Genomic DNA, 23,278 nt, shown 5'->3' on the forward strand with positions numbered 1-23,278 from the left:
TGCACCTTCTCTATGTTTTAAGTTCTCTGTATATGGCATGTCATTATAGGCCGAAAATACATATATTTATTTCTCTTCATATTCTCTGTTTGAGTATGTGGAGAACTGTTAAAAATGTTAACATTTCACATCGTGAATCCTTCTCTATGTTTTAAGTTCTCTGGATAGACGTTCTCTGCTATAAATATACGTTCTCTGTTATACGTTCTCTGCAGTAGACTTCAAGCGACATCTGACAAAAAATAGCAAAATCGGCCATTTTTGAGCAGTGTTGCCAACTCAAATTTGGTAAATTCAGCTAAATAAATGAAATTTTTTTGCATTGCAACCTTGTATTAACATGGGTCAAATGCGCAAGTAAATGTAAATTAAGCCCGCTAATGCGTATTAGCGCCGTCGTCTGTCGTCACTATAAGATAAAAAATTTTCTTTTACGTACAGCTATTTTTGTAATTTTAGTAAGTTGCGTCTTTTGACCCGTTCACCACTTAACTACAATAAAAAATTAGCTTGAAACACATCATATGCTCAAAATGACTGTAAACTAGTATTATTATTAGAATAAGCCGAAAAATTTCTGAAAAATTAGTACTGAACAATTGCAACCTTGCGTTGGTCACAAATCAACCCGGTTAAAATTGCATTTTCACTGCAGTCATTATTTCCTAATTGTCAGTTTGTCGAAAAATTTTTAATATAGATTTTAACACAGAAATTGCAACATATTATTCGTAAATCGGGAGAAATCAATATTTTTTAATAATGGAGGCTGTGCCGCGTCTTCATATGTTATGGTTTGTTCTGAAAACCAGCCCATCTGGCACTTCCTTCGCCAATCTAAAAAAGGTGAGAAAATACAGGTAGATACTAGGGTATTTAAAAATTTATTGTTGAAAATTTTATACAAATTGACCGAAAATTGCATGGTTATGATAATTATGAAGTTACTGATTAGTTCAAACAAATGTTAAATATTTACATTTACTCTACAAAGCAATGATATTTGCTGCCAAAATTTGAAAACTTTGAAATAGAAACAATGAAACCGTGTGGTGGGGTGGTGTATATGAAAATTGAAAATGGTATAAGGACTGAGTCATACAAGTTAAATACGTTTTATTATTGTTCAGCAATACATTATCTAGTCATAATTGTGATTACCGTAAAGTTTACTAAACAAAATTCGTATCATTACCTTTCATTTTCATTATATATAATATAATAATTACAAATATAAATATCAAAATATTTGAAAGACATCCCGGTGTAGTAATTTTTAACTTATTCAATCGAAGTGAAAAATAAAGTTATATTATAATTATTTTATTATTTTAGTACATAGCAGAATTTTACCAAGAAGACCCTGAGGCATACTCCAAAGAAGTTTTCGCTTTAGAAACCCTTCGAAACCAAGCTTTGCATCCCGGTAAAGATAAATGTACAATCCTAAAGCGTTACTATTGTCAACTACATTCGTTACAAAATCGATTCCCCCAATTGGCTGAGCGTAGCATGTTCACCTTCGCTTGGAAAGATCTATACCAAAGCAATGTAAACGAATATACAGAATTACGCTACGAGATGGCCGCTGTTCTTTTCAACATCGCAGCTTCCCACACACAAATGGGTGCATCAGTGACGCGCGGAGACGTGGACGGGATGAAATTGGCTTGTACACATTTTCAATGTGCGGCTTGGGCCTTTGGCGAGTTGCGTGAACGTTATAGTAATGTAAACGGCGGTGGCGATTTCATGACAAATGAATTGCTTGTTTTCATGCAACAAGTTTCATTTGCTCAAGCGCAGGAGTGTATTTTAGAAAAATCTTTGATAGACAATCGAAAACCCAATATTGTCGCTAAGGTTACAGCACAAATAGTTGTTTACTATGGCGCTGCATTAGCCGCCCTACTAACAGGTGGTGATGATGGACCAGTAGCACAAGTGGTTGATAGCTCTGTATTTAAACTGTGGAAGAAATATGTGCGCTTTAAAATATCCTACCTTAACTGCATATTATATTTGTATCAAGGACAACATGCAGAAGAGCAACAGAAAATGGGTGAAAGAGTAACACTTTATCATGTAATTTTTAGATAATACTATGAGCAATAAACATAAAAATAACTAATAACTTTATCTATAGGCTGCTGCGGATAAGTTAGAAGAAGCTCGTAAAGAGTCTAAAGGTTTACCGGATCAAAAGGAAATTAACGAATCTCTTATATTCACGGCAGATGTTGTGGAAGGAAAACGAAAAAATGCTAAAAACGAAAATGAGTTTATTTATCACGAAGCTGTTCCGGAATTGTCTTCTATAACTGCAATACAAGGAGCAAATTTAGTAAACGGTACAAGTTTCAGCGTCACCGACCCAGAGGTAGCTGGAGAAGATATTTTTGCACGCCTCGTACCGATGAAGGCACATGTTGCTAGTTCGTTATATAGTGAAGAAAAAGCAAAATTATTGCGTAAATTTGGTTCTAGAATAGAGGAGAAAGATGCGGAACTGGCAAGTTTCATGAGTTCCCTGAACTTGGATAATCTTAATATTAATGAGGAAAAGGCCAACAAAATTCCACAAGGAATTATTGATCGATGTGCAGAGTTAAATGCAAATAAAACAGCAATACCGGATCTAATTTCCGCCATGTCCCAATTAGCTGAGATATGTACCGATGTAGAATCAAATCTGAAAGAGATTTCCGCAATTCTTGCCGAAGAAGAGAATCAAGAAAATGAATTCCAAAAGCTTATTGGCGTGCAACGTACGCCTAATCCACACATAACCGAACTGACGCGTGAATTTCAAAAATATACCGAAGCACATGCGCGCGCCGGTGAGTCTAATGACACTCTAAGGAATGCAATGGAGTTACATGTAAATAATTTAAAAATACTATCGCGCCCTTTAAACGAGATACAGCAATCTGTACCGAAATTAAGTGCAGAACTTAACACAGCGGAGCTTTTCAAAGATGTTAAACTAATTTTAAACAAAGCTAATGAAATGAAGGCACAACGTTCACAATTTCATGCTGACTTGCGTATCTCAGTGAATGAGGATGATATCACCGCTAAAGTAATTGCACATGGCAGCGATGAGGGTCTTCAACTACTCTTTGACCGTGAATTAGCCAAACATGAACGTCTAACACAGCTTTTGGACCAAAACATGCTCGCCCAAGCGAATATTTTGCAAGCGCTGACAGAAGCCTATGCCAAAGCTGCGCCAATACTGAAAACTCTTACTGATGTTAAGCATAAACGTGAAGCATTCTTTTCCTCTCTAGCCGCCTCATACGATGTATACGAAGATTTGTTAGCCAAATCTGCAAAGGGATTGGAATTTTATAAAAAGTTATCAGGTAAGCAGCAATTTGGAGAGGATTCATTGTCGAAACCTAAGACATGAAAGTATTATCTGAAGTGGATTAATTATATCTTCGAGTTCAATAATTCCATAGCGCTAATAATCTCTTTTTCTTTACAGGAAATGTTCTGAAATTGTTGACCCGGTTGAAAGCAGCACGTGACGTGCAATCAGAGGAACGTCAGCAACGACTAAGAAACCAGCATACAACAACGAATCCTCCCGCAAATACTGCGAAGCCCGTCACAACAATCACTCCGTCTGCTTCAACAACATCGATAACACCCAAATTGCGGGATTATCTGAAATCTAAAAACACCACAGCAAGTAGCATAGCTGCAGCCGGCATGTCCGATGGTATATCAAGTAACACAGCGCATCAAAACGCTCAATACATACCGCCAGTTCGCCCAAATCCTCTAGGATCAGAAAATCCTACGCAAGCAGTTTGCTCCTCCAATAATCCGTACACTTCGCATGTAATAAATCCTACCGGAGCTGTACCTGCGGTAGCGCCTAACGAACCGCCACCCCCATATAGTTTGCAACAACAACAATATTATGATCCTAACATAGCGGGTTATACGAATCCGATGTACCAGCAACAACAACAAAATATTGCTCCGCCAGCTTACAAATTGCAAGCATCTCCAAACTCTCAATTTGCAAATGTAAATGCAAATGTACCAAATTTAACTGGTAGTTACAATAATACTCCCGGGATAGGACAAGCTCAGCAACAACAGCTTCTGTACCTCCAACAACAACAACATCAGATGATGCAACAAACTGTTGGTGGACCTTCTACTTATGGACAGCTGCCGTCATCTCTAAATCCGATAAGAGCTTATGAACCAAATGCAAGTACATATATGCCAACCCAGCAAGCCTTAGTAGCAGGTTCAAACATTCCACCGGCTGCTAGCCCTGCCAGCAACACATATTCATATAATACTAACACTGATGCCACAAAGCGTTTTGGCGCACAATCTTCGGCCAACGGAGCTTTCGGCACCTCGCAAACTATAAGCAGTGCAGCGGCACCTCAGCAAGCAAATAACTACACCAATCAAATGGCCAATGTATGAGTTCTCGCAATAGTCATAAACATTTAAACAGTTATTTGTATTACACGCTTTTGCTTTTTTTAGATTCAGCAACCGTATTCCCAAGTGACAGGAGCAAACTTAAGCATAGCCACGTCACACCCCTTATATGTAGCAACTACACAATCGGATGCTGCCCAAGCGGTCCCTAGCACACCACCGCTGTCGCTACAAGCGCCGTATGTGGTGAATAATTGGCAGCAATCGCCTTATTTGGGAGCAGCAGAAAGCAGTGCGGCGGCATCTCAATGCCAGCCGAACAATACTTTCCAGCAACAGCACCAGCTGCTTCCACAACAGCAGCAGCCTCAGTTACAACAACAATTCCAAAGTCAAACACAACAACAAATGCAACCTCCGCAGCAACAACAATCTGTTTATCCACATGCTAACGGCACAGTTAATGTTGCCAATAGTGAAAATATTTCAATTCCTGCATCAGCTCAACCGGGAGTTCAAATCACCTCTGCTACACCAAACGTTACAACTAACATACAGCCTTATTCTACGGTCACTAAACATCCTGGATATAGCTACAATCCACAGACGGGCCAATATGAATATGGCAGTGGTTATCAACAGGCAAATAATAAGTACTATGGGAAATATACATCATCAAGCACACCACAATCAGTTACCGTTGGTACGACTGATTCAGAGAATGCGACCAAGATAAACGTGGCAACGGGTTTTGATGTGAGTTACATTGGTCAATTACCAGAAACCTGAAATTAAAACTATTACATTTTTCAGTCACCCGTTATATCCCATACTAAACAAGCTGTGGCACCGGTTATTGCATCGACGGCCGATGCGCCGAGCACAGATAAATCGTCTAATTTAAGTTACTACTCCGCCCCGTATGGTTATCAGAGCCAAGGCATTGCTTCGCCTTACGTCTTACAACTGCAACAGCAACAGCAACAACATCAACAACAGTCACTAGTTGCGGCACAACAACAGCAGCAACAGCAAAAACCGCAACAAACCAACTACCAACAACAACATTCCACTTATATACAAAGCGGTGCTGCTTCCATAGCAGCCACACAAACAACAAAAAGCGCCTCCGAGTACTCCTTCGGTGCAACACAAGCGGCAGTGACGCCAAAGATAGAAACCCCCACACCTACAAAAGATGTAAAGTCTGGAACAGCTGCAGCACAGTCCAACGTTGACACAAAACCCATGGCGAAACCCGTTCAAAAGTCAACCAATATTGATTTGCTCACTGATATAGATTTTTCTAACGCTGGGCTAGCCGTACCACCGCCCATGTTGCCGCAGCCCGTATTGAAGCCAGAAATAGTTGCGAGTCCGCCAAGTAGCCAAGTGGCCGTTGAAGTGAAGGCAAAAGAAGTGGTAACTAAACATTTACCTTTTACGTAACCTTTCTCACACAACGCACTTTTAGGTAGCCCCTCAGAAACACTCTACAACAACATTAGCGGCGCCAATAACTCCAACCAAAAAGGCAGAGCTGTCAACAATTCCAACCGCCTCGTATTCTCCACCGCCAGGAAGTGCAAAAACCGGAGCTTCGCCTATTAGTTCGCCGGCTACACGCAAACCCAGTTTTGACAACCTTTCCATTTGCTCTGATTTAAGTTCGCTCGATACGAATTTTGATTGGGACTCGGTTTCTGTGCGTAACGAACAGCCATCAGATAAACATTCCAATTTGTCCACAAATTCCACAACCTTCCAGTTAAAATCCTTTGATCCATTTAACGATGACAAAATTTTGAAATACTTCCACAAAGAGGTTGAGCGTTACGAGAAGATAATAGAGAGTATCAATGTGAAAATGCTAAACGGAAACACCCAATTGTCAGCGAAATGGAAGGAGCTACACGATCTACTTGCTAAAGAGACCAATAAACGTACAACAACCATTGCTAAATTATTTCCGGAAAAGAATCGCTCCCTAGACTGTATTCCATACGATCATGCTCGTGTAAAATTGGATAAAGACACGGACGATTATATCAATGCCGCATACATCAAGGTATTACTCTACTTGGAAATTTGTTCAAACAAAATCTAGATATGTAACGGTAAATGCTTTTAGAATCTTGGTACTGGCTGCCCGAACCTGATAATAGCACAAACACCGCAACAAAACACCATCAATGATTTTTGGTCTATGATTTGGTCACAAAAAGCGCGTACAGTCTGTTGTTTACATACGCCAAATGAGGTGAGTAGTAGAAAAACATTTTTTTTTTTTTTCAATATATAATCAAATTATGCCAAATATTATCAGATGTTGGATCCTTACTGGCCACAGGAATGTGAAGTTGAAAACCATTACGATGATTTTACTGTGAAATGTGTTAAAGTGACTACTTTGTCGCATTGCGTGGAATATAACCTAAAATTATCGATGCACGGGGCTGATGCGATAATCAGTTTGTCTGTGCTGCAAATTAAAGCTTGGACCAAAAGGTAGATAAGCTAACTTTAATTGCATATCCAGAAAAGTTATGTTATCTGAACTAAATCATCTCTTCTGTAGCTTACCTTCGCAAACTATAGGCATTGCACGTAACGCCTTGCAGGCGCATCAACAACGTTGCCTGGAATTTAACACACCAACCTCACCATTAATAATGAATTGCTTAACTGGTTCTGAACGATCAGAACTTATTGCCATAGCAATTTGCGCTATCTTAGCTTTACAAACGGCTCGACCAGTACTCATAAGTATGATTATAGAAATAGTTTGTTTTGCATGAGTATTCGCAATATTTTAATATATATTATAATTAATTTTGCAGATGTCGTTGATATTTGGTACCGTATATGCATGCAACGGCAGAATGCTTTGCGTGATATGGAGACTTTGGAGCAATCAATGCAAATTGTTCTCAATCATGCGCATGATGTACTCAATAAACGTAACTAAAATATGTGTACATACAAGCACACGCCTGTACTCAACTTTCTTTAATCATTTCAGGCGGCATCATGACCTCTTATCAAATGAAGATTGCGCCCCAGATTGCTTCAAAGGAGAAGGAAGAAATTAAAGATCCACTAAACGAGCTCGATCCGCTGTGGAAAATGAAGTAGATATAAGGGCGCGCACTCCTGCTGCATATGCTAGACGCTGCTTTGACTGATCGTGGCAAGCTTTTAGGCTTTACCTTTTGCCCATGCGATTCAATCGATTAGAACTGAACTAAGAAAAATGCAATTTGTAACGCAATATAAAAAACCATGGAAATCACTGTTAAAAACCAAGTATTTTTATTTAAACAACAAAAACAAAAACAAATCTAATTATAATCGAAGTTATTAAACATCAAATGTTACACTTTAAATTACATAAACTTCAAAACTATTTACTATTATTATACATACATATTTATAAACATATTCGACGAATGCAACATAAATTTAAATATTAAAAACGTATATGAACAATAATGGCAAATTAGAAAGTGGTATTTTCAATTCGATATTTTTGCAATAAATATAGGCAGCTGACCTATATTTTGGAGCCGAATAAAACTAATGTTTGTGGGTTTTCCAACAGTCGCTATTGTATTTATTTATTTATTGTTTAATTCTTTGTCGCTGTATGTGCAGCTGCGTCGAATATTTCTCGTATATTTTATACATCGAAAGCTGTTTGGTTTTTTTTGGTAAAAAGTTTGAATCACATATATAAACTGTACTCAAGTGATTTACTTTAGTAACTGGACAACATTAACAGCTAATTACACAGTTGCTAAAAGCAGACATCAAAAACAAATTATGCCAATCTTCATAGCATTTAAGGGTAAGTTTCGAGTTATTTAACAATACAGCATATGACACAATTTATATATTTACACCGATTTTTATTATTATTTCTTAATTAAATGTAAGCTGTAAAGCTTTCAAGTGAAAATAAATTATCATACAAAAATTTTAATTATTTTCGTTTATATAATAATAAATGTTCAAAAAATAAATATCTACATATATCTATACATTTTAAATGGTTTGGGTTCTTATTCTTGTATTAGTGGACCGTTCCGAAGTTGAACTCTGCACACGCGTTTTTCAACAAACAAACCCATTTCAAATATTAGTTTACGCATATATTCCTTTCGTGTTATTATATAAATAATGTAAACTTTCGTTGCCAAATTTTTCTGTAAAACTACAATAGTGTTACCAGCCTCACTTCGTACTTAATGTAAGCATTTAAAAAATAGCCATGCTTTTGTAAATAACGAATTATTAATTTTATATAAAAGCGGTTATTATAATGTTTAGGATTCTATAATTCTATACGCTTATTTTAAATATTCGAGAACATTTTATATTTCAAATAATATCAGCCAAATGTCGTGTTTTCTGTTCAGCGTTAAAACACTACTAACAATACTATTACTATAGCCAACTACCACCTTTGAAATGTAGTATAGTGAGTAGTCTATTTTAGTCCCAGTCAAATATAGAGATCTGCTTTAAGTTGAAGGATCTCGCTATTACTGGTAAATTCTTGTGTTATTTTTTCGTAATTAATTTTCACGTTGTGAAAAGGGCAAATATTAAATGCATTTCGCTTTCAAAAATGATAAAAATGTAATTGAAATTGAAACGGAGACGGAGACGGAGACGAAACCCAAGATAATATGTTGGGCGCTAAAACAAACTCCTTACTTTTATCCGCTAAGAAGTCAATACTAGGACCACTTTCCCCTCATACCATGGAAATATACACTGAGTACCATTTTTCTGTAAAAAAAAAAAGTCAACAACTAGCTCTTTCTGTACTGTGGTTTTATCAATGTTAGAAAATTTATGATGGGAGTTTACGTAACTTAAAGGTCGGTTATTTCGAGAGCGTTATTGTAATGAAAACACTATAAAAATACGTTAAAATACGCTTAAAAATTATGGAATGAAAATAAAAATAATATAGTTTTTGGTTTAATGTTTTAAAACGCTTGCTAGAGCGTATACCGCTAGTTTGTGTATTTCATGAGTAAAAAAGTGTTGTATACAAATTCTTAGAAATTTAGAGGACGCAAAATATGATTAAATATCCACACAATTATATTTAATTTGGTTAATGGTGATTTATTCTTAAAAATAGTAATTAAAAAGGTAAAGGCGATGTATATTTTTTTAAGCAAAAATTTTATTTTTATTTAATATGTACATTCCTGACGAGGCCGCAATTTAAATATATAAAAAATTTAAAAATTAATATTTTGTTTTTTTATTTCGCGCGAGTTTCAAATGCCGAATAAATAATTTATTCATTAAAAAAAAATCGTTCCAAAAAAAGGTAATAACAAGTAAAACAGAAGCTGAATAAACCACATTAGTACAAAATCAACGCTAGAAACTTCCCACTCGATATTTATATATTCTTTGTCTCGGAGAATTGTGGGTAAAAGTGAAATGGTTCAATTATATTAAATGTTTTTATATAAGAGTATGTTCAAATGAATGTTAATGTTTTTAATTAAATTGTATCAAATAATTATACAAATTTAATTCAGAACGGTTTGAGAAATCAGTTAAACTTTTTCTGTACATAAGAAGTTGAATATTATCTATAAAAAGATTTGCTTTAGGAGTTTACGAGCAATTGTTTTGTTAACATTTGCAATGATATTTAGACTACATGCTACATATGGTAGAATTGAAACACGGACTTGCAAAATATGTACCCTTATTATACTTCCACGAAGCTTTAATCCTGTCCATCTAATCGTTTATTCTGTCATCAATTGAAGTATTTCATACTTTACAATATAAATATATTTTTTTTATGTATTAGTGCATTACATATGTTATTTTTTTAGCGTCAAGTGAAAATCTTAAGTGAGTCCAAAATATTTTCGCATCTTAAGTGTGTACATATACATACATATGTATGTATATAAATTAAACGTAGGTAATTCCGATAATTCTACAGAAATAAGTTCCTTTCTACTACAGACTTGTTCTGTACTCCAAACACGAAAATAGATTTTAGAACTTTTAGCATGGAAATAATCACTTTCGAAATCAAAAGGCTTCTTAACTTTGAAATTTAGGTCTTGAACTGATTTCGATTCCGGCAAATGCAATTTAATGGAAATTCAGGATACTTTCAAATAAATAAATACAAATATCGATAGCGTGATGCATTTCTGGAACCACCCCATAAGCACATATCCACATTATTATCTTATGGCTATAGACTTTAAGATTACAAAATCGGGAAAATGCACGCACTCGTGCATGTAGAGACGTATAATTAACCTTTGTGAAATCTTTCCATATATATGTATGTACATATATGTAGAAATATATATGAAAATGTTAATTGAACATATCCATTTAATTAAAAATTACTACTCTACTGATCTTTAGGGATTGTTAATTTAAAGCGAGAAATTTCAAATACATTTTGGTTACTTAAAAAAAAAATATTCGAGATAAAATATATTAAGCAACTAATTTGTATAGGGTTTATAAATATCACGAAATCGTTCCGGCTTATCAACTAATTATATCAAATTAATTATAAACAGTGAAATTAAGGTCACACGTTACGCACAATAAAAGAGAGGATACTATAGTTAGATAAACTATGTGTTTACAATAGTTGCTATATAATTTTACGCTTTAATTAATGCACATACTTTATGTTCAATTTTATTTGGTCAAAACCTTATTTTCATAGTCCCATTTATGCATGTTGCTTTGCATAAACTACTTCTGATTTCAGTTTGGGTCCACCATCAGTGAAACAAGCATTACGTTTTTTTCATTCATTTCATTTCGTTAGTCAGTTCTTTTACATACCATTTCGCTTGGTGGAAGTTCGTTGATGTAAGCCTATCTGTGAAAAGTATTTTCCAATGTCGCCTTTTAGCTTGGATTCGTTTTTATGTTTCCCGCGATGGTATAGCTCCGATATTGTAACAATCAGCTGTTCGTAGAAGATTTATCGACCCCGCTGCGCGCACCATTATTCGTTTCCAAATCGATTTCACTCAAAAGTGCCCAATTCTCGCTGTCACCGTGTACATGTAAACGTATCTCTTTGATGGCGCCAATTCTTGCATCGATTGCGCCCTCTGCGACACCGAAAGAATCGAATGAACCCACTATGAGAAACTCATCCGTTGTAGAATTGTACGCACTCCACACGGAAGAATTTTCGTTTAAAGTATCGGCAGGTAACACTTCAACGGTAGTGTTGTAGAATCGATCCGATGGATGTTCACTGTTACCGCTTCGAAAGAGATAACGTCGTAGTAGTGTTGGCTTTTCAAAATTGAAGCGCACCAGATCACCAGGTTGAGGCAGTAAGCCCCAAAAGTATGTTTCACCGCGATATGCACGCTTTAGCAAATAGTTCTTGTAGGCAACAATATTCGATCGAACTCTTGCTGGTGGATTATGCATGTGAGGATGGAATGCTGGTACTTTAGAACCAAATTGCTTATCCTTCAATTTTTGCACTTTGCCCTTGAGTGAGGAACTAGTACCAATGTGTTGGAATAGCGATGGCCGATAGTGCAGCCAATATTTGGCTCGTTCTGAATTGCAGTGCTTTTGATCTTTGTCAGAGCGGCATACTTTCGACTCGATAAAATAGTGTAGCAACCAATCGACTGGTTTATCATTATAGAACATTTGGAAATATGTAATTAGATATGGCAATTCGGCCGATTTAAACATTTTACCAATGAAACCCAACTGACAAAAGTCTAGCAAAAACCACGAAGGCTGATCGGGTTTTGTTAGGGCACTCTTTGTTATAGCAAACTTCTTCATAGCGGTAATAAAATGTGATTTGGCCAATATATCGTCTTCCAATTGGACATAAAATGTACCTAAAAAGATAAAATTTCTATTTAGTCTTATCGATACTGGAAATATTAAAATTGATCAAATGAAACTTAAAATATGAAGGCTGAATTCCAATAGAGAATTAGTAAAATGGAACTGTATATGGATCTTATTAAAAGTTTTAGAAAAGTCGCGACAAAACACACATCTGAAAACATTTTATTCTTTGGTTTGAAAACGAGACCGTAAGAGGATATAAATGCATAACATTATGATAACATTTCACTGGCAACAATAAATATTCACAGTTTTTGTGCTTTCTGCTTTTCAAAGCGACGAAAATTCTACATTTTCCACGTATTAACAGTTGCCAGAAAAAAAAAAACTTTTTAAGTACTTACCTTTGGATTGTGCATAAGACATCAAGTACCCAAAATCCAAATTTTGCTTACTACGCCATTTCACACGCTCCAAAGAGTCCTGCAATGTTATACGCAACGTGTCGAAATTAGGATAATACGACGGCGATGGTGCTATAATATCAATGAGGCCACAATCAACATACGCTTCGAAGTTCAACTCAACTTGTTTGGCGATTGCATGCACAATTTCCTCCTCTGATTCGCCAATGAACACAATAATCAACGTCTCATTTTGCTCCTCTTCATTCATGTTTTCAATGAGGTTCTGCAATGTGCTCACCAAATATGACTGCTTTTCACGCCTTACCGTCGGTATGCCTAGCACAATGCTAACATCTGTTCGACCCTTCGAACGTATATAAGCCGGACGCAGCGATGCCGCATCATCGAGTAAATGCGGAAGAAAGTTGTAGGACGTCGGCAGTCGTATTACAGCAGATGAACTGAAGCGCTGCGTTGTGTATGAATGTGTTGCGTTTTTAATTAATTGCCTTGCTTCCGGGCTTAACGATCTCAGTAGAGTTGGCAAACCCGACGCAGGCATTGCCGATGTGCTCGTGTTCATATCACTTACTGGCGGAAATGGCGCTACAGATGCCAAAGTCATTTTTGTAGCATTACTAAGATGTAAATACTGTGAAAGTATAGCCACATCTTCCTGCCGCGATCGATACATCGATTCTAGGTACTGTAGACGGAAACGACATTCGGCCAATTGTTGTGACAATGACTGTTCGGTGGATAGTTCTGGACCCATGATAAATAAGATGATAAGACAAGGAGTTAGCACTAGCACGGCGACCGCTAGTATACAGTTTCGTTCACGCAATTTGAACATTTTCGTTGTAATTCTACGGCTACGCGTTGGTAGAACTAGTGGAACAAGATCTGTGTGTTTGTCACCGTTAATCATTACACAATAAAAAGTGTTTTCGTTTTGACAATTCACAGACTTTCTTCACTGGCGTTGACTTTGTTTAATGTAAGGTTGAAGAATTAAATCAATTCGCATAGTGCGTTTGTTCTATATGTATATAGTCCATTCAATAGTACATAGCGCTAACTTAAATTTTAATATATACAAATACAAAATAGTTTAATTTGCAATTTTCTGAGTACAAAAACTCTCATGATATCTACTGCCCATGTTGCATCCTTTCCGTCTTTTCCTTATTTTTAATCAGAATTCGTTGCTAGAATTACTAAATGTCTTTTAAATAAAATTGTTTTATGCTAGACGTTTTTTGTCTCACTTTAGTTAACGTTAGATACAGCTGTTGTTGTTTCCATAAGCCACCTTGCTTTGCGCTTCCAATCGATCGCAGTTGTATAGATGTATTTATGGGTAAGCTTCATTTGGACTTCTGTAATGAGGCACAAGAAATTAGCAGTATTTACATAAATTCACTAAACATTTTTTATCATAATTTATTTTGGTAGTTATATCAATATATTTATATATTTTGTTTATATTGATAGTAAAATATTATGTATAATGAATTAATAATAAATTACATAATTTTTGTTATACACTGATTGATTTAAAATTTCTATATGTTTTCAGAATATCCAGACCCTGAATGCTGTTGAGCCACTCCTGTCCTGATCAACGACCAGTGCTGTTGCGAATTTCATATATATACATATATATATATATAGGATAATTTTGTTTAAAATCACAAGATATTTTGTTTGTTAGGTTATTGCCTCAATTGTGCTATTTCAATGTGATATTTGGAAATACTATGTGGAGTACGCAATCCGGGGATCCGGGATTTATAACCGGCCCATTACGGCCATTTCGACGAAATCGTCTTCCATCTCGCAAATGCTGTGCAATCGCAATCACTTTGCGCAAGTGCTCTTAATTTATCTGTAGTGAAGTTGATATTGTATAAATCTCCTCAGGTTAAATGCTCCCAGCTTGGCGTTAATGTTTGATGACTAAATTCTAAAATACTCAAATAATATTGTTTTTAATGGAATGTTTATGGCCTTTTCAGGACAGACAAGATAAGTACTGTCAAGTCAATTTTAAATATTAGTATATGGTCCGCCACGCAATCAACATAAAGCAAAGTAAATAAAGCACTTTTTTCTTAAAACCATCTAACCGATTTACCATAAAATTAATGGAGACACGTAGTTATGTATATTTCAGTACCTTTTATTTGCGCAGTCCAAACATTGTATATGTATGACGGAAAAATAACAAGAGTGTACCATATGTTCGTCGTATCAATACATTTTCAGCAGAATTGTTTCAGAAAATTTTATTAAACGCGACAAGTTGAATAGGAACTTCTTGTTGGTTTTTTGGTCATCAGTTCGATTTAATATACTTCATTCACAACAAATAGACCTGCTGGTACTACCTTTTAATGCATTATCATTCCATAGAACTTGATAATTAATTATAAAATATTTTCATATTTTCACATTTTTATACTTTATAATTAACGATGGAGAGATTAATTTATAGCATAATCTATAAAAACTTAAAATCATAATTTCGCCCGAATGATTAAAACCAACCGTATACTATTGCAAATTGCAGTTGCCGTAAAAACATTGCCAGTGTTCTCGTATCGAAGTTTCAGGAATCCACTAAATAAAAAAAATATATGAAGATGAAAAGAAAGCATTAGAGAAAAATCATTTAATATTGATAGAACTTATCTAATTTAATACTAAATTTTGTATAAAAATAAAAATGTAACTATCTATATATGAAATAAATCAAACAAAAAAATTAATGGTGTGGCAACACTCTGCAAGTTGTTTCTGTAAAATGGGAGCAAAAACATTTGAAAACCTCATTAATATTATCGCGTTTAGACTTCATTCTATTTATGAAAGGATTATACACAATTATATGTTAGTAAGAATTTTATGAAGGTGCTATGTTTGTACCAAGAAAAATACATAACTTAAAAATAAACCTTTGTTTTGCATATAGACATGAAGTCTTTATTGCATTTTTATATTAATTTAACGCCAAAATAGTTAATTTTGTATGTTTTTCTTAATATTCTCATATCGTGAATACCCTTAAAATAGTTATATTTGTTATCATTGCCGCGATTTGATAGTGAACAAATAGTGCGGAGGGTATGTTTTCATACCATGTTTTCTCACTATTGCATTTAGAGACAAAAGACAACTGTGAACATGGCATGGAATAAAACACAAGAGAAAGCACCAGCGAATATACACAAAAGTTCATTATCAATTCGGGATGGTATAGAAATTTGTGCAATACAAGTATGTCATCGTGACAAAGTACTAGAATTCCTACGATCACATTACTATCTGGAAGAGCCTTTGACAATCGGAAGTGATCCAAAGGAACAAGATCCGGAGGATGAAAAATTTAACATGTCACAGATATCTCACGGAACTTGTTTAATGGCGTTGAATGAAGAACGGATTGTTGGAGTTTTAATTTCCGGACCAAAGAGTAGTAACGAAGCCGATCATTTATTCGAAGATGCCGAACGATTCGGACACACTAAATGGGGTACTGCTTTAAAAATCTTAGCATGCGCTGAAAGAGACTCCAATGTCTATGTACGATACAACGTTTTGAAAGCATTGCATATTCATATATTAGCTGTAGACGCAAAACTACGCGGACGTGCGATCGGCGCAAGTCTGATAGAAGAGATAAAAAAGCTTGGTCGACAATTGCTTTATCCACTGTTGACTTTGGACTGCACCAGTTATTATTCAGCAAAACTCTGCGAGCGTCTACACATGGACCTTGTGAATGTTATAAAATATGAAGATTATCTGGATAAAGAAGGCAAACCTATTTTCAACCCTCCGCCTCCTCACCAATTCCTTAAAACATTTGCAACAAGATTATGAATATTTAAAATAATAGTAAATTTTAGCTATAACTGTCAACAGAAATAAAAATTTACTTGATGTATCACAGCTGATAGTATTTCGTATTTCATACTAAAAGTATGTTGGGGTGCACACAGTGGGGGCGGAACCATTGTAAGTTATTCATATATAAGCTGTCTTCCATTCGTCAATCATTGCCGAGGAGCATATCAAAAAATGGATGCTAATGCAGAGAACGTAAAGTGTTGAGAAGGTTCAGGTTCGACTGCGAACATTTGTTACATTTATAGTAGGGAATTCATACAGATTTCGATTTGCACCTTCTCTATACTTTACGTTCTCTGACTCATTGTGCAGTGAACATACAGTCATGGACATTGAAATAGCACACTTTGACCAAGTTATTAAACGACGTTTATTATTAATATTGTGACGAACATGAATGCATAAACAAAATCGAATCGGTGATAAATTGCCAGTATTAACTAAACAGGAAAATTGCCAAAATGTCCAAGTTTGGTTTACGATCTACTACATCAAGGTTGCCGGATTGTTCACAATACGCAGTTCTAGTTAGAATGCTGTTGAGATAGAAGTAAAAAGTTGAAAGTTAAGATAATCTATATATATAATACCATGTTCAGACCGAAAATTTAAAAGATTAGATTACCCGTGCGATTCTGTACTGTGATACAATATCAATTCTCTAAATTTGAGATTTTAAGTTAGAGACAATTTTTGAGACTTGAGACGATTTTGCTATTCTGTAAGTGACAGTCACAAAATCTATTAAATTTCATTATTCAGAGATGTTTTTATACTTGAATGAAAATAAATATGTCGATAACAAATATTAAATTTTCTATAACATAGTGAAATATGTTGATTTGTTTCATAATATTAACGAAATTTATTTCTTTTTAACCTTTTCGTGTTTGAGTTGCTTACAAAATTAAAGAAACGACAATCGAATAATATCTATGGTGATCAGGATATTCAAAATGGCAAACAAGAGTTCTTTTTGGTTTTGTGACTTGCTAACTACAAGGTCTCAAATTTGAGGCAATATTTTGAGACTAAAGGTAGACACTGTTTAGTGAATCGTAACTAGTCACAAATTGAGATTTTACCACAAAATGTCTCAAATAGAGACTGGTTACAGAATCCCGCTATTAATTCAAACAAAATCTTAATAAATGTAATGTAGGTATTTTAGGATGGCAACGTTGGCGGTTATTAAAAAATTTAGTTACAACGGCATCATAGTTTGGGAAGCTTATTTTTTTCAGTCTACGACACGCAGTTAAACAACGGGGAAGTGAATTTACTGCAATTGAAAAAGTGAATTTACTGCAACGGAAAAGTTTAATAATTGATTAGGACGTAAAATATTAATAAGCTTAATTATAAAACTGTGCTAAAATAAAATAATAATAAGCTTGTGAGGGTACGAAGAAGAAGTATTGTTCCCTAGATCGCCATTTAGAAAGTGTATAATAAATACACCAACACTAAGACAGTGCGTACATTGTGGAGAGTGTGGAATGTGAGGGTGTCAAGGAGTTGCCGTACTCGGAGAGAAGAAACATTTTGGAGACTCGTATCAACCCTGTGTTATGGATAACTCTCCACAAAATTGGCTCAGAAAGAAAATAACATTTAAATTAGTGAAATATCCCATCAAAAGAAGCAGCCTAGTTATTCGGTTGTGGATGTTAAAGTTTGATAATTTTTGGGCTACATCGTTCTAAGTGTATATAATAAATTGAAAAAAATTGTAGTGCTTAAGGAGTTTAAATAATATTGTTTAATTCTTGAACTTCAAAAGAAAAACGTAGTTACATTTCAACTCGTTTCTTACCAAAATTGTATTCGTCGGGACAAATTAAACTCGCTGATATTTTGACGAGAAGCTAATCGGAAAATTACGGTTTTTGTTTTGTTGCCTCAAAAATTTTTTAGCAACAATTAACGCGAATTCAAGAAGCATTTCTGAAACGTCTGTAAGGAGTTAAGCTCTAAAGCAGAAAGAGAAACAAAGAATATTGGACAAGTGATGGAAGTAGCTTTTAATTCGGTCGTGGCGTCCTCGACGCCTTCTTTTCAATTGTTAGATGGCCGATATGCGACATTGTTCGAAAGTAATAAGAACAAAAACAACATTAATACAGCAAATAACGGCGTCATCGGCGTTAGTCAAAGCATTTTAAATTTTTTTGAAGCTCCTAAGAAATTGAGTAATGATCGAGGTAATTATTTTATAGTTAATATTTTTCCAAGGAGTCAGTCATAATCATAAATTTATATATTTTTTCTTTAATTAAATCTCCCATTTATATACATTAGAGGCGATAACGCTTAAAACCGCACTGAATATGAATACCAAAAATGACAAGGAAATTGATGTTCGGCATTTGATAGCAAACCAAGAAAGTCAACTTCAATTACTCCAGTGCAATAACAGTAACCTGCCTTTGGAAAGTCAGCAGGCTACAATTCCCTTAACAACTACGACTGACTTATTGGCTGCTTTAAAAATAACAAATGTAAATACCAAAATAAAGGAAAATCGACAGAACAGTTCCAATGCATCGAACCTTACGAAATCACCACCATCAACGCCGCTACCAACATCTTTAATTGTAGAAAAAACAACAACGAATTCCCATAGCTCAATATTGAAAGCAGTCTCAACTGGAACTCCTGGAAGAAGCAACAACTCTGTGGTTAGTATAGTCACCAAGAATGGTTTACAAATTCCGTCCGATATACTTGATGATTTGGCAAGTCGTTTTATTATTAATGTTCCTGATATGGAATTGAGCAATCTTATTCGCATTTGCTTTCAAATTGAGTTAGCGCATTGGTTTTACTTGGATTTCTTTTGCGCTGCATCTGGAGATAACCCACACAGCGAAGAATTGAGAAACAGAAAATTACCAACATGTGGTATGAAGCAGTTCGCGATACAGATATTCAAGGTATTTATTTGAAAGGTTTACATATATTATTAGCTAATTTGTTTTCTTAATAGCATATTCCATTTCTACGTGAACATTTACCGTCGATCGATAAAATATTAGATGATTGGAAAAATTATAAACTCGCAGTACCCACATATGGGGCTATCTTAATATCTGAGGATCTCAACTATTGCCTTTTAGTGCAATCATATTTTGCAAAAAGTTCATGGGGCTTTCCGAAAGGTAAAGTCAATGAGAACGAAGATCCGGTGCATTGTGCCACAAGAGAAGTAAGTTTGATATCCTTAAAATATAAACAATAAAACTAGATATTATGATGTTAAACTTACTTAAATTTTTCTTAAATTTAGGTATATGAAGAGACTGGCTACGATATAACGAAATTAATAGTACCAAATGACTACATTGAGGCTGTTTTCAATTATCAATATACACGCTTGTATATAGTGCGCAACGTATCACTTGATACACAATTCTCACCGCGAACTCGCAATGAGATAAAATGCTGTGATTGGTTTCCGATCGACTCGCTGCCGGTCAATAAAAATGATGCCATATCAAAAGCCAAATTGGGTATAAACGCCAATTCATTTTTTATGATAATGCCATTTGTTAAACGGCTTAAAAAGTGGGTACATGATAAGCGCTCGGGAATAGAGACTAGACGTAAATTTTCCGGTGGTGGCAGAAGTATCTCGCCCGAAACAATGAATTCACCAGCATCACTATGGTCAACAGTAACGTCAGCCACCCCCACTACTCTAGGTGGAAGCAATCAAAATAATATAAACCAAAAGCAAACAAATGTGAATAATAGTAGTAAGAAAAATAAACAACATACAATTAACATCGATGATAAGCCTAAAGCTTCAAATATTAGTACAGGAACTTCTTGTAATAATGGCAATAATAATGCAATACTTGCCATTCCAACAAGTACCAATAAAAACAATTGTAATCGTTCAAAAAGACAACGCCATAAATCTATGGGGGATTTGGATTGTAATTCGAATAACAATTTTAAAAATTCAGTTCACGTAACAGCTGTTTCCGATGGTGTTGAATCGCCAACCGAACCAACAATAAAAGTGGGAGGCTCGGGCAACTGCAGAACAGCCTCCAACCATAAACGCAATGGCAGCTCAGCAAAACATCTTGCTGCCGGCAGCAACAATAATAACACCCACAACAACAACGTTGTAGGTTGCACTCCGTCAAAACGCCAATTGTCTCACAGTCAAAGTCAAAATGGCTGCAACCAAAGTGGAGAAAAGGTAAGAATATTTTTTATTTTCCACATCTATAACAAGAAATAATAATAATTTTTTACGTCATATTGAAAAAATGCAGACACTTTAAAATACGTTATGAATAATCTTTATACAGTTTTTAATAATAGATTTGAAATTTTTTTATTTGTGTAAACACCTCGGTGCTCATGATCAGCCTACTGCACATTTCTTAAGTATGTTTTCCATAGACGATGCATATATTATTTGTACCAAAAATCAAGATGTTTTTCTCTCTATTCTGCCTTAAATTCGGACAATATACATTAAGGAAAAATAAGTGTGGTTAGCCGAGTGTAAAGGCGGTTTTGTAAAGTAAAAATTCGAAGGTATGTTTAGTTAGTTTAGTTTGCAGATATAATTAACAAATTGGTGTATACATTTTGCCAATAAGCTTATTTGAATACATTTTATCCTGAAATTTTTTTAAGCGTCTCGGCCGCTGCACACTTGTAATGTATTAGTACAATAGCAAGTAAATTTTCAGAGCAGCAGATTTTAGATCTGATCGTGAATAGCGAGATTGAGGTTATGTCCGATGATGAAGAGGACACATAAGAATAATATGATTGCGCCTTCCGTTTAGAAGAAAAGGAATCTGTCATACCCGAAGTTCTACCACAAGCACAGCAAAGACGTTTAAATGGGTTTCAAAAAATCTGAGGCAAATGTCGTCTATGCTCAAACGATGAATGGGACGTTGAAGGTAGACAGATGTGGAAACCATTATTTATTTCTGGGAGTACTTCGAAGATAGTTTCTGAAGTTAGGTTTCAGAAAAAGAGCAATATGTATGCTCTTCAAAAACCACAGTTTAAACTCAACTCCTTCGGATTGTAAAAAGCTTTTAGGCGCTCCCATAGGGGGTCCTTGAAACTTTCAAGAATATGCATGTATAACCGCCCTCAAATAAAACATTCAGCAATTACAATTATCACGACAGCCAGTTCTATGCTGTTTCGGCGATCTTAACCTGTTTGGATCGGTAAGTGTTAAATGATCCAGCTAACACACAAATGCGCAGAGACGAGACTTTTTATGCTGAGGTATACCATGGATTTGGCTGATAATTTGTTACCGATGAGAGGAAAACTCAGATTTGGAGAGTGTAACTACTAATAAAGTTTTGTTACCGGGTCAACATGACGTCCGTCATATGTATGAGATTTTCGCTAAATACCCTCGAGTTAGAACTGTTGTGAGATCATAAGAAATTATTTGAATAATTTAGACAGTGGCAAATGAATTGTAGTGGAAATTTGCACTATTTCGCCCTTTAACTCGACTCAAAGTTATCTTAACTCGCAAGAGGGATATAGTTTTTTTAATCTAACTTTATAGCATTCATTATTTTTCGTCGTCCAATTGTCAATTTATTTGATTACATTGCGAATGCATGTGCGATTTTTCTTGAAACGTATACAATAGCAATATCAATTGTAAATTAATTTTTTTTTTATAATCTTAATAACAACGGCTTAAAAAAAATAATATAAATACTAACAAATAATATATCAATCCAAGTGAGATGACATACATACATGGACATACAGCTATGGGCAAAGATTTAGCACACTAGCATTCATATTTAGAAATATTACCGTTACTTTTAAGAGAGCGATATTTTCATCAACTTGTTATTAGTAGATCAATACTGCTTCTGTTGCCTCTTTAAATGCGTGGAAAATAACCGTTATCATATCCCCTCAGATACCGTTAATTTGTTTTTGTTAAATTTCCTCATAAATTCGTTGGACAATGATTTAGCGCACTTATAGTGTTTGGTTCAACAAAAAATCTCAGTTGTGAACTTGTATTCAATAGTTTTAGTAATATTACAAGTTTTAATAAAATGGATAGAGGGAAATACTGTTCGATTGAAAAAAGAAAATTATTTGGGACCTTTGCAAAAACGGTACACATCAAGTAAAAATTGCTCAAATAGTAAAATGTTGAAGAAAAATGGTGTACAATGCCATCGAAAATGTTAAGAGTGATCCAAATTTGTTAAAACAAAACAAGGTTTGTAACACTCCCCCTCGAAAACAACCTCCCGTGAGGATAAAATAATTCTTAGAAAGTGTAAAGCTGGTCCCTTCAAATCCTCACGCGAGATTATGGTTGTTGTTGTTTTAACGGTTATCAGTCCCCGTTGGGATGGTGAGGGTCATCAGAGTTGTCGATGTCATCTAACGAGAGGCCCAGGAAACGTGCTGTTTCGAGGGGGTCGGACCAAAGGGAAAAGGGTGTTAGATGGGTGGGGTTGGTTGGGCATGCAAAGAGGTGGTCAGTGTCATGCGGAGACTCGTTGCATGCAGGACATACGTTGGGTATTCTGGATGATGACTGCAAGGATGATTTCTGCGAAAACATCCCAGCAGGAACTGCCTGGAGAGGAGTTCATTATGCTCCTTAACTGGGAGCATAAGCGTCTCACTGTGTAGATGTTCGATAGGAG

At 35.3% G+C, this 23,278-nt stretch overlaps 4 protein-coding genes across 8 annotated transcripts in view; 3 read left to right on the forward strand and 1 right to left on the reverse strand.

Annotated features, from left to right (window-relative positions):
- Positions 1–643: 643 nt before the first annotated feature.
- LOC108975949 (tyrosine-protein phosphatase non-receptor type 23) lies at positions 644–7,721 on the forward strand. Of its 3 annotated transcripts, none has more exons than XM_018944794.1 (12): positions 644–846; positions 1,336–2,085; positions 2,147–3,368; positions 3,494–4,455; positions 4,525–5,175; positions 5,233–5,841; positions 5,894–6,487; positions 6,551–6,679; positions 6,746–6,927; positions 6,998–7,185; positions 7,260–7,379; positions 7,442–7,721. In XM_018944794.1, the coding sequence occupies exons 1-12, from the start codon at positions 763–765 to the stop codon at positions 7,552–7,554; spliced, it is 5,604 nt and encodes a 1,867-aa protein (XP_018800339.1). In that variant the 5' UTR covers positions 644–762; the 3' UTR covers positions 7,555–7,721. The 3 variants fall into 3 exon arrangements, with proteins under 3 accessions (XP_018800339.1, XP_018800340.1, XP_018800341.1); XM_018944795.1 differs by having other exon boundaries at positions 5,233–5,838; XM_018944796.1 differs by having other exon boundaries at positions 654–860.
- A 2,421-nt stretch (positions 7,722–10,142) lies between these two features.
- On the reverse strand, positions 10,143–15,319 carry LOC108975950 (alpha-1,3-mannosyl-glycoprotein 4-beta-N-acetylglucosaminyltransferase B). 3 transcript variants are annotated; one of them, XM_018944799.1, is made up of 4 exons: positions 14,860–15,319; positions 13,949–14,059; positions 12,675–13,888; positions 10,143–12,317 (listed from the first exon to the last, which is right to left on the reverse strand). In XM_018944799.1, exons 3-4 carry the CDS (start codon positions 13,606–13,608, stop codon positions 11,404–11,406), a joined length of 1,848 nt encoding a protein of 615 aa, XP_018800344.1. In that variant the 5' UTR covers positions 13,609–13,888; positions 13,949–14,059; positions 14,860–15,319; the 3' UTR covers positions 10,143–11,403. The 3 variants fall into 3 exon arrangements, with proteins under 3 accessions (XP_018800344.1, XP_018800342.1, XP_018800343.1); XM_018944797.1 differs by having other exon boundaries at positions 12,675–13,897; XM_018944798.1 differs by lacking the exon at positions 14,860–15,319 and adding an exon at positions 14,271–14,853 and having other exon boundaries at positions 12,675–14,059.
- A 370-nt stretch (positions 15,320–15,689) lies between these two features.
- Positions 15,690–16,626, forward strand: LOC108975952. The gene has a single exon (XM_018944800.1). It carries the CDS (start codon positions 15,867–15,869, stop codon positions 16,563–16,565), a length of 699 nt encoding a protein of 232 aa, XP_018800345.1. The 5' UTR covers positions 15,690–15,866; the 3' UTR covers positions 16,566–16,626.
- Positions 16,627–17,823: 1,197 nt separating this feature from the next.
- The window catches only part of LOC108975953 (mRNA decapping complex subunit 2), a 23,766-nt gene continuing 18,311 nt past the window's right edge, over positions 17,824–23,278 (forward strand). Inside the window, exons 1-4 of the mRNA XM_018944801.1 lie at positions 17,824–18,796; positions 18,894–19,528; positions 19,582–19,800; positions 19,882–20,805. Coding sequence (XP_018800346.1) covers positions 18,604–18,796; positions 18,894–19,528; positions 19,582–19,800; positions 19,882–20,805 — 1,971 coding nt within the window. The 5' untranslated portion in view covers positions 17,824–18,603. The remainder of the gene's footprint in view (positions 18,797–18,893; positions 19,529–19,581; positions 19,801–19,881; positions 20,806–23,278) is intronic.

Source organism: Bactrocera latifrons, unplaced genomic scaffold (genome assembly GCF_001853355.1).
Source record: "Bactrocera latifrons isolate USDA-ARS-PBARC rearing strain unplaced genomic scaffold, ASM185335v1 scaffold_70, whole genome shotgun sequence".
Lineage (NCBI taxonomy): Eukaryota > Metazoa > Arthropoda > Insecta > Diptera > Tephritidae > Bactrocera > Bactrocera latifrons.